At 37.0% G+C, this 11,790-nt stretch overlaps 1 protein-coding gene across 3 annotated transcripts in view; it reads right to left on the bottom strand.

The window, feature by feature from the left end:
* The window catches only part of SENP6 (SUMO specific peptidase 6), a 73,151-nt gene that overhangs the window by 3,309 nt on the left and 58,052 nt on the right, over positions 1-11,790 (bottom strand). For 2 of the 3 annotated variants that reach the window (XM_084201633.1, XM_084201634.1), the window contains 6 exons: positions 9,331-9,764; positions 6,922-6,945; positions 6,204-6,307; positions 4,036-4,124; positions 1,803-1,871; positions 1,426-1,576 (listed from right to left, as the gene is read on the bottom strand). In XM_084201633.1, the coding sequence (XP_084057759.1) occupies positions 1,426-1,576; positions 1,803-1,871; positions 4,036-4,124; positions 6,204-6,307; positions 6,922-6,945; positions 9,331-9,764 (871 nt within the window). The remainder of the gene's footprint in view (positions 1-1,425; positions 1,577-1,802; positions 1,872-4,035; positions 4,125-6,203; positions 6,308-6,921; positions 6,946-9,330; positions 9,765-11,790) is intronic. The other variant, XM_084201635.1, reaches the window with a different exon arrangement.

Below are 11,790 nucleotides of genomic sequence, written 5' to 3'. Positions count from 1 at the left end.
TTTAATGTCGCACTGGCAACCTTTTTTTGTGTCTGTTCTGTGCGGGAAGACAAGCGGTGTCAGGGTGGGAGACCAGCTGCGCTGTGCTGCCCTCGCTGCCTCTCGGCCCGCAGGCTCTCGGGGAACCCGCGCTGCCCCTCCCGCAGCGGCCCCTGGCGGCCTCTGATGTTCACAAACATCAGATTAAGCACCTGCTCCCACATACTCTCCAAGTTTGTAGAGCTGGTGCAAAATGAGACTGTGGGCAATTTTCCAAATACAAAGCAGCTGAAATTTTTCGCTGAATGACTTCAAGACAGTGTAGTACTGTGCAGCCAGCTCAGATTTTCCTTCCCCAGTGGAGTTACTTCTGAGAATATCCTGTGATTTGCCCTCTGACACATATGTGTCATGCTATTCGCTGGCAGACAAAGCTGCTGCACACTGCTGGACTAGGCAGGACAAGGGATTCAGCCTGGCATAATCCAGCAAACTTGGAGGAAGTTTTATTAAACCATTCCAAAAAGGAATGGGTTAATACAACTTGGTTGTTCCTCGTACCCCCAGTGAACAAAACAGGAGGCACCTGGTTATGGTTCTAAGCTCTCAGGAACTCGTCAGTAAAGCAAAGGTTTTGCCTTTCATTTTGCATGAATGCATTCTCCCTAAGCCTTACTGCTCTTGAGTAATGTATGAATGGAGGGAAGGAGGGCTCAGGAACGGATAAGCTGCCAGCTTTTGCAGGAAAGGGTTAGCTACAGGAGAGTTTAGACAAAGCTCTAAAGCACCAGGGATTCTAAAGAGTTACTGTCCCATGCAGGCAGCATCTCACTTGACCATTATTTCTCCTCCCAATCTAGACCAGAAGGTGCTAATGCCTCCTCTTGTGAAAAGAGCTGTAACTTGAAGACCAAGTCAGCTTGCAAGTAAATAAGCATTCAAACAATTCCTTCAGTGGAAACAAGATTTGGCATTCAGCTGTAAAGATTTCACTTACGTGTTTTCTTACAAGTTAAAGACACCCCCAAAAGAAACATAAATCCCCTACCTGTGTCACATTTCTGTATTTATTCAGTACAGTTCTCAGGGGAAAATTATTAAGCTTTTTGTAGTGCATTTTTAGTTTAGATTTTGAACTCAAGTTCTTACTGGATGATTTTAAAGGGTACACAGCAGAAGAACAGAAAGGAAGACTCTAAATGTGTTTTCTTTAGATTTTCTCAGAAAATTTAGTGGCTTACAATTCTTTTATGTACATGCAACTAAAAAGGTTAATTAGTTTATTTTCAAAAAAGTTACTCTGTGTGTTTATGAATAAACCAGTTTATAATGCATAATCTCATTGATAGGTATTGAACTATACTAGAAGCCTTTTAGAGTTGTAATCATTTTCACAGCTTATATGATTGTTGCAGGAATCAAAAATAGCTTCAAGAACATACATACCTCAAAAAAGCTCTCCACATACTGGAGGATGTACACTCCACAATCACTGAAATTGTTCTGCTGTGGCACTTTTGGGTTGGAACCTTTCATGACATCTTTGGAAAAGCTTCTTTTGCTGCCTTTCCTGACTTCCCATTCCACCTCTAAATATCTACAATAAAAGACCATGCAAATTAAAATTTTTATTCCTTGAAGAATTAAAAAAACCACAACCAACCAACCAAAAAAAAAAACCAACAAAAAAACACCAACAAAACCCCACAAAAAAACCCAACTAAAAACCCCTCCAAAATTCCAAACCAAACTTAAAAAAAAAAAAAATCCCCAACCAAACCAAACTAAAAAAGTCCCTCCCAAGCACTAGATAGGAAACTTACTCCCTTAGTGTTTTCACAACATTTGACCGGGAAGGGCCTCTCAGTGAGTCCATAAGCAAAATGCAGGGCCTAACAGAGAACACAAGTTTTAAGTAAACAGTATTTTACAGCAGCTTGAAAAACACAATGTTACACAGAAAGAGTTTGTGGGGTGGCCTTAACAAAACTAGATCAATACTGCAAAGTTCTGCCAGCACTGCTGTAACCTCCTAATAGGGATAACTAAATGGCAACTTATCTTTATATTTAACTATACACTAAGTACACTTAAGGATGTACTTAGAAAATACAGTACTGTCAGACAATTTGTTACAGTTGCTTAAAACACCTTCAGGTGTCTAATGCTCTTTTAGGTGCACAAGGTATCTGGGACACTGGCAAGAGAAAGGAAGGCACAGAACCCATAAATGTCCTGCTGGAGTAGCAGCTTGAGGACTGACTGGACACTCCACAGCACACTAGAAGAAAAGCATTAGGAAAGCACGTTCAAGAAGCGATCCCAGTCTGGATCTGAAATCTAGCTGGTAGTTATACACAGAACACCCACCAACTCTATTTAGAAGACTTTAAGAAAGGTATCTATAACCAAGTATTTTCTAGAGAATCAAGTCTGCTCAAGTCTTCTCCCGCACAGTACAGATGCCAGTATCCTATCACTCGATCTAAAGCACGCTAGCTTTCCAGAAGCCACAAGCACAGCAATCTTATCAGCCACCTTATATGCAATTTGGATTTATACATCAAAGCTAACTTGTATCAGAGTTCAGAATTTCAGCATTATATGTAGTATGTATTTTGAGGGATAAATAAATGCAATTACTTTTCACAAATCTCTGTTATTTCTTATCTAACAATAACACATATACATTCAAAGTATAATTCACAGAAACATCAAACTAGCAAATTCAGACAAAACATCTGCATGCATTTATGCATACGTGTGCTTGCATTAATGAAGTAATTTACCTGTATGCCATTTGTCAGACATAAGCAGATAATCACTTAAATGGTGTTTGCTTGTACTTGTTTTAATTTCTGATAAAAGTATTTATATAGGTACTGCTTGTTAAAAAGCATTAAATGCTCTTTAAAATGCTCTTCTAAAAAAAGTAGTACTTTGCAGGGGGAAGAAGAAACAACCTTTTCAAGGTGGTTTTCTATTTTATACAGAAGTAATTTTAAAATATGCTAATAGTAAAGTATTTAAGTGCCCTTAATGACTTTTGATACTTAAGCATCAAAGATGTTATGAAATTTCACACTGGATTAAAATACTGTCTGCTGGAAAGTACTATGGACAGATAATCTGTCATCAAAATGGGACAAGTTTAGCCAAGCTATAATCAGAACCTCATAAATATTCTTAAAACACAACACAGATGGACTTTTTCTTGAAAATGTGTTAAGTCATATGTTCCATAACATATATAAATCTGTAATTCTATTCTGCCTAAGAATGCACTGTGAGTATACTGCGAAAATCTTCACCTTTCTGTAAACCTTGCAGTCACAAGAAAGGAAATACAAAAATAGATAAATTATGAAAAAAATACAAAGAAAATTCTTAAGGCAGCAATACTAATGCAATATTTCTGTATTTCGAATCATGCATCTGTCAGACCATAATGCAAAGAACTGCAGTAAATATTTACTAAGAAATTATTCCTGGGCATCAAATATTAAAAAAGTTTTCAAATCCAGAACAGATAAAAAAATTTTAAGAAGTGTGGAACACTTTTAAAAGAGGAAAAAACCAGAGAGACAATAAAGAGGAATGGCTATCTTATCTAAATGAGAAAAGGGGGCAGTTGAAAATTACTCCAGTTTCCCTTTACTAAATCTGATTACTGATAAAGGTTTTTCACTTATAATTTAATTATTTAATTTTAAAACATTAATCTGCTTTTTAATACAGGATACATTTGAACATGCTTCTGCACCTTGTTTTTGTAGGAATCCATGTGCAAAATACCAAAAAACAGCCTTATTGGAAGAAACAATCTTCATTTGCCTGATGCAGCACACAGGCTTAACAGAAACCAAAAAAGCTATTATTTCACTAGTAGTTTCATTCAATAAATTTTCTGCTCACTGAAGATTTTAATACAAAGTTCTTTCTCAAACCCTAACAGCATGCTGATTAAGGTTAATGTATGACTATTTCTCAAAATTATTATCTTTTATATTTCATAAGCTTCTATGAAATCTCCATTTTAACTGTTTTAATACTTACTGTTTGCAGATAGTTGGCTTCAGCTCCCATTGTCCCATTTCTGAATTACAGTTATCATCTACAAGGCCACCATCATCACTACTGTCTTCCTACAGAAGCAAAGTTGTTACAAATGTTTAAAAGCTAATACAGTTTTTTCAAACAGATGCAAAGGAATTTATTGCTACATTTAACATTTTCGTTCAACACCAATAACTGAGTTTAATAAAGAAATGATAGCTTTAATCTGAAATTATTCACTGTTTGTTAAGTTGACCAACTTATAGTCACATGGTTTCTGAAATTCATGCTAGAATGACATGGATTGAATGCTGCTATTTATTTAAGGATTGTGAAACTATAAAATGCAACCCACATTTTCAAAACACCTCTGGCTTAGAAGAGGTGAATCTCCACTATTTGGTTCTAATCCAAATTATCAGTACTTTTCCTTGTCAGTCAATACTAGAAACTTGCCTGGCAGTTTCGTACATGTTTTCTTCGAGGTGAAATGAGGCAAGATCTGCAACAAGCTGAGAAATAAATATCTATTTTTGCTCCAAAATGCAACAACTTAATTCTCAGGGGAAGGAAAATTAAACCATGATACACAGGACTATGGATTGCAAAAACAGTCACATCACAAGCCTGGAAATATCCTCTGGCTTTTTAATTTCAATACTGATTGCTATGAATGATAGGGAAATTTAATGAACAAAAGCACTAAGTTGTTGTATCTAGAAGAATCCCAGTGATCCATAGTTTCTCACCCTTCCATTGAGTTCAACATTACTTCACAGATTACTGCATTATGGGGAAGGAGGTCCTTTCCAAAAATGGGAATCCCTGTACCAGCATGATTTATTAACATTTTTGTGTGCATTACGTACATTTCGCTAACACACAGGATCTTGGTGCTGAAATCCTCAAGCTATGCTATGAATATGTTATCATATTAGAAAGTACTGCCTAGCTCCTCATACACTTGTTTTTGTTGCAGCTTCAACTCCTTTTTTGGCAGATGAAAAGGCTGGTCCACTCAGCTTGTACCATGGTCATTTCTACACTTGCTTTGTGCATTCTAGAAAATATCAGTCTCAGCTTCTGCCTGAATTAAGTTCTAAGCTACATCGCAACTAACGAGCTTGGAATTTGTTCCTTTCCTCAAAGAACACAGCTGGCAATGTGCTTGCCTCCCTGCCTTCATGCCATGTATTTCAGACTGGAAATACTGTACTACTTATTCTCTATCTTCTGGAAACTCTATAGGCTACAAAACAGGCAGGCAGTTCCATGAGGCAAAACTCAAAATGTTTGCATAGGTGGCATGACAGCAGACCCAGCTGAAAACACACTTAGGTTTCAACATCAATTGGAGTTTTATATGTATATATGTGCACACATATACATAGCTACTTGGAAGTCATTACAGAGAGCTGCAAATTGAAAAATAATAGTTTGTTCTGGACACAGAGGTCCAGAAAAGGTCATACACCTGGAACATGAGCAGGCAGGCCAATTAGGAAGAGCAAAGGTGTAACTTCTGGCCTGCTTGCATTGAAGTTACACTTATAGAAGCAGCAGAGTTATGGAATAATGCCCTCATACCCAACACTGAGTGAGTCAGGGACATTTTAATATTCAGTCTTCCCACAGCTTTAAAATCCAAGTGTTTTCCAATATGAACAAAAACGGTACTTGCTTATAAATCCATGCTCTGTAAATCTGATTAGGAGAAGCACCAATGGAACGAAACAACAGAGTATCAAATACTTATAAATGTGTCTGGTCATATCCAGGAAATGTAGCTGAAAGAAGAGTAACTTGTTCTTGGGTTTAGTTGATGAACATGGAATGGGGGAGACAAAAGATAGAAGGGTACTGATTTTCAGTGTTCCCACTAAAATCACTGTGTAATATTGTCATTACACAAAACACTCACAAAATTAAATGCAGGATCAGTACAGAAGTTTTCTATTAAACAGATAAATGAACAGATAAATGTATAATCCTCTCTGTCAGCTGACCTGCAGATTTTTGTAGGTAACCAGTGCTTTGGACTTGACACTTGTAAAGATAAGTACCTTTACATAATGCACATTCACAATCTGTACATCAGTTTTAGGCTGTCCATTCAAAACACAACACAACAATTCACACTTCCTAAATAAAATTGCTAAATTCTTTACCTGATTATCTTGGTCTTCAGAAAAATCTATAAGCTCATCTTCATTTAGTTTACTGCCATCAGCTGAGTCTTCACTATAGTTTAGTCTGATTTTGTGCAATCCATCTGTATCAATCACAGACAGCAGGATATTTAAATATCAAATACTATGTCACCACTGAAGACTAAACTCATTTTAAATACCTCAGATTTCCTCAGGATTGCTCACAGTAACTGTGATACAGCTAACATATAATAATTTACTCATGCATATGAACAAGAGAGAAAAGCTTCTTCTAAGCAGCACAACAGAAACTGTTTCTTATTGTGTGAAACACCTAAAAAAATTTGAAACACCTGGACTAAAACCCACTATGATATTTCCCCATAGTTCCATTGAGTCTTTATAAGAGTCTAAATTGATACTGCTACCAAAATGGGCACTCTGACATGCTCTCTAAAATGACCATCTACTCCTATCCCTAGCTGGTTCTTTCCCTAACACCAAATACATCTATACAGATAGTGGATCACACTGAAAAAGGTAGTCACTAGCTTATTATTTTTTAACTGAAATAATTTCTTTCATCAGTTCACTGTGCAGTTATCTGAAGACTTGTGTTGGTAAAAGGGTTTGAAAGGCATCTTGGGAACACACTAGTGGGGAGGGCAGAATGAAGGATCAGCTCTCCTGGGAGCAGCAGCTTAGAAATATTTCAGTTTATTACATAAAAGATTACCTGTAAATTCACTCCCAACGACCTCTATACATTTAGTCACATATTCAGTGGGAAACAACATAGGAAGAAAAAGAAAAAATGAATGTTGTAGCTATAACTGTACAAGAAGCAAACACAGACAGCTACAGGCTCACTAGTCTTACTACTACCATACTTACTACTACCATACAAGACTTCAGAACAGATTTTGATGAAAAAAATAGTAAACTGTGGAAATAAATGAAAAATAAGTAATTCATGCCAGCAAAACTTGAAATCTTCCTAGAAATGGGCTATTGTAATACGTCTAAACAATGACAAAAATAGTATTGGTTATGGTATCACTGGAGGACATTTTACCTATTAAAGGAAACTAGGATTTCTCTAACAGTAAATAGGGCAGTGAAGTAGCTAGTGGTTAAAAAAAGGGAGAACATACACATTTGAGAATATTTCAAAAGAGATGTTAAGGTAACACTTTGGAAAGAGGTCACCAGTGAAGTTCCACAGGGAAAAACTTGGGAATTAGTCTTACTCAGTACCTTTGAAAAGACCTTAGCATAAGTAGGTCATATACTAATGTGACTTACTGCTGACAGATTTCAAAAAAATAAGTATTAACATTGAGACAAAACACATCTTGTTCAAAAACTGAGCAAAAATAAAGATTAGATAAGTAATAAAAATAGATGCATTTTTGATTACTTCAAAGTTATTTAGGTATGAACTTCTATAGAGTCCCAAGTTCAACACCAGGATTTAGTTTGAGATCAAGCCATCTGAGTTTAGGCTCCCATGTATAGTTAGCACCTAGGGTTTCCATGGCAGGAAACTAGCATCAGAGCACAGAGCTACTTAACTGAACAGCTACTCTGCATCTGCTGTAGGATAAGAAGAGAAAGTCTCTTGGGTTTAATGACTACACTATCAGAGGCACGTGCAGTATTTTGAGATATCCTTGGATATCCAGGACTTACAGATGGATTTGGCACAGTCAAGATCCACACCCTTCTGGAGCAACAGATGAAGGCTGCTCAGATAACCCAGGGCAGAATGCCTATCTTCCATCTGGGTGAAATGGAAGTTTAAATACAGTGTATCTAAATTTAGCTGCCTAAACACATCCTTAGGGTCAATCTCACCCTTAAATCAGGACTGTGCCCTCTGAGAACATCCGCTTTAATGAAAGGGTGCATCATCTTCAATAGCTGAGCAAGAGAGTCTGGGCATTCAAGTTAGAAAGAGAATGACCATCAGCTGCCATACAATGCAGCCAGAAAGAAACCCACAAGAAATGTAATCCTGGCAGAAACCTGGCAGAATGTCATAATGCACATTCCAACTAATTCCAGACAAGCAACTGTAGCAGCATCCAAGACATGAGACCACATCATATAGCAGCAATATCATAAATGGTAACAATCACACATAAAGTGAAAAATCGACTCAAACAAGAACACATCTACATGCACCACCAGCACCCCTCCAAGACCTTCTAGGAACAGCAACAATGTTATCACAAATTAATACATTTGGAATAGAAATTAGTACTGTTTATACCCACAAAGATATTGAAGGTGTAATAGCCTGCAGTATACAGATTAAACCATACAATTGGCAATAATTTCCGAACTTGTACTATAAGGTACACAGTTACTTACTGTATAAATTAAGTCAGTAGGAATACTACTGATGACTAAAGTCAAAACTTTTGCATAGTCATTTTCCTACTCTGTGCCTTAAGGAGATCCAAATGTTGCAATGAACAAAGAAAACAACCCTTTTCTAATTCCTTCACCTGCCTTTAAAAGTATACCAGCTCCTTTGTTCACTTGGGTACAAACGCTGTTGCAGATTGGTGAGCTTAGTCTCCACAGCAGCAATGAATGGAGAAAGCCTCTCGACATGTAACAGTGGAGGAAATTTTTTTTTTTTTGTTTTTAGAATTATTTTCTTTATCTTTTCACATACCTTCTCATCAGGACATTAGAGAAATTAACAGTGTTGAAGCAAAACATCAAATGATAAAAGACACTGATATTAGGGCTGTTCACATAATCTTAGGTCAGTTTTCCCCTGCACATACATTATAAGGATACAAGGTCAACTACTATCCTTAACAACTGCAATCTTGATGGATGCAAAGTGGCATCTACAAAATTATTTTGTTTGGAAAAAGTCACAGAACTGAAAAATTAATCTGATTTAGGAAAATAGTGCTTTATCTCCAGCCTTTGCCAGAAGAGTTATGTCAATAGCCACAAAAATTTTTAAAATGCAATGCCTATGAATTATTTATACTGCAAGTACTTGAAGTTAAGCCATATACTAAACTTTTGAAGTATGAAGTTTACACCATTGCAGAACTAGTAATAGATCTGAAATCTCCAAATATTTAATTAAAATGTGCATATTTTTACAATTACATACCCATAGATTGGCTAGCAGCTGTGAATTCACCCTGTATACCGTTTTCATCCAGAGTTCTATGGTCTAGTTTATGGCATGCTGATTCCACAGTGTTAGGTTCTTCCACGTCACTGTCTACTTGATTCAGTTTTTTGAAAGCACTTTTCGCCCTACAAGGACTTCTTCTACAACACGAAGATTCACTGTCCTCTATTTCAGTGTTTGGGTCGATTAAAGCTGTACTGTACTTTTTGGTAAATGTCTTCTTTGCTGTAGACTTGGAAGGCGAGTTTTGTGCATCTAATTCATTTGGCAAAGGAGACGGTGTGCTGCTCTCTCCATCTGAAGAGGAACATTTCATCGGCATTGCAGCAGTTTCATGGAAATGAGGATTTGGTTCATATTTGGGTTTTTCCAAACCAGGGAAACAGATAACAGCCAAAAACCAGTGGGCGCTACAAAGGAAAAAATACATTAAAAACTTGCAATTACATTAATGCCCCCATAATTATTCAAAGACAAACTATACTAGCTGATCACTTTTCTGACAAAGTTTTACTCAAGCCTTCACAGGCTTCTGTAAAAGTACAATTTCTCCATGCAAATAATCACCAACAAACTAATTAATATGATGCAGTTAGTTGAAAACAGGCGCTGTCTTAAATATTTATTTCAATTTGCTCACACTTCATACATTTTTTTATTTCTCTGAATTGAAGCTTATTTATTTTCTAGCATTTTCTTCATTAATGCATTAATTAAAGATTGTAGAGTTCATGTTTTATAGCTGTTTGAAGTTTTCTAGTAGTTCAGCACTAGCAACACAAGTAGTCAGATCTAATAGTTTGGCTGAATTCCCCATACTCTTCCACCTATGTAATCTTCCAAGTGCATTTAACCCTTCACATTTTTAAAGAAATCTTGTCAACAGTGAGTTAAAGAAGGAGAAAAAGAAGAGTGCTTCTAAAGCCATCACAATGGTTCTGCCGTCTTCCTCACCCTTCACAGAACTTACATTCTACCTTTTCCAAATCAAAAACAGTTATGTCCCCCAACAAAAGGGTAAGTTTTGCAACAGTTTCCTCCTATTTCCTTGTTTCTTTGCTTCTTTAGGCTTCACTGACTTGCCACTCAATCAGAACTAGAGCACCAAATTTAGGGACTGAGGCATTACAAGTGGATTTTGATTGTCCAATTAAGAAATTTTCTGAGGGATCTTTGATTGTCTACAGCAAATAACAGAAGCTAGCAATGTATTATACAGGTGAAGTCACATTTCAATGTGTTTTAGGAGACAAAAGAAAAAGCAGTAGCTAAAAATGCATGTCTAACAGCCATGCTAAAAAAATAATTAGATGGTTATGAAGCCCAAACTGCATCAAAACTTAATGGCAATTAAAGTAAGGGGCCCTTGAAAGCAGCATGTGTGGTATGGTTTGTCTTGAACGATTCACCAGATCTGATAAATGATCATATTAAGTACTTCCCAACCCTGGAAAGTATGTGTATTTAATAACAGAGACTTTCTGTACCAATTATGTCAGCAGACTAGCATATTAACCTGGATGTAAAAAGTGAAGAGCTTGTTACTTTTAAGAGACCAACCCGGTCTCACTGGAGACCTGAACAAGAAGGACTGTACAGCCAATGGACATGGATGTAGTCATGGTTAAATCAAAACACACTGTTCTGAAAATTATTCTGCCCTGGAGCCAACCTGCCCACCTCCACTTACTGCAATTTGACAGCTGGTTAGATGATGAGTCTACATTCCCTAATCTAGTGGTTATGAGAAAGTCTGGAAAAACTTGTTGGAACCAGACACCAAAACCCAGCAACTCCCCATCAAACCACCACTTTCTCATCTCCCTGGCCCACTTGGTTATTTTTCTGCTCAGCAACATTCTTACTGTACCTACCAGGAAACCACTGTTGCAAATGAATGTCCTACCATCCCCACTTGAAAAGCTGAAGCTTATGGTGAAGGGACAGGTCTGAGAAGTGTGAGCAGGATCATATCCAGGTGACAGATGCACACCAGGAGTACACTTCTCATGCTCTAATCACAACAGGATGAGTCCATGAGACCAAGCTACTCTAACCCAAAATCACCAACTCACACACGGTGTGAATGATATACCTTCAGTATGAACTCTTATGTTCTACTTGCTGAGAAAGACATTGCTTTCGTTCCTTGTCAGTAAACGAATGGGACACTGAAAACTACTGTGTTTCATGTTACCAGCAACATAAATGATTCTTATAAAACCAAAGAAATATTTGTTTTCCTTTTCACGTGACTTCTAATTCATACTCATTTCTCCTCTGCATAACCCCATTTCTCCTATGCATAACCCATGCACATATGTGAATGACACATGAGAGAAGGGTGGGATGTGAACTATATACCAAGTGCAAAGGGACCTTAACATTTAAATGACACAATTCAAAGTTTTGGTACTTGAAGCTTCATGGGACAGG

This window comes from Fringilla coelebs, assembly GCF_963513975.1.
Source record: "Fringilla coelebs genome assembly, chromosome: 3".
Classification (NCBI taxonomy): domain Eukaryota; kingdom Metazoa; phylum Chordata; class Aves; order Passeriformes; family Fringillidae; genus Fringilla; species Fringilla coelebs.
The sequence above is the reverse complement of the archived record's forward strand: the minus strand, read 5'-3'. Positions and strand labels throughout refer to the sequence as shown.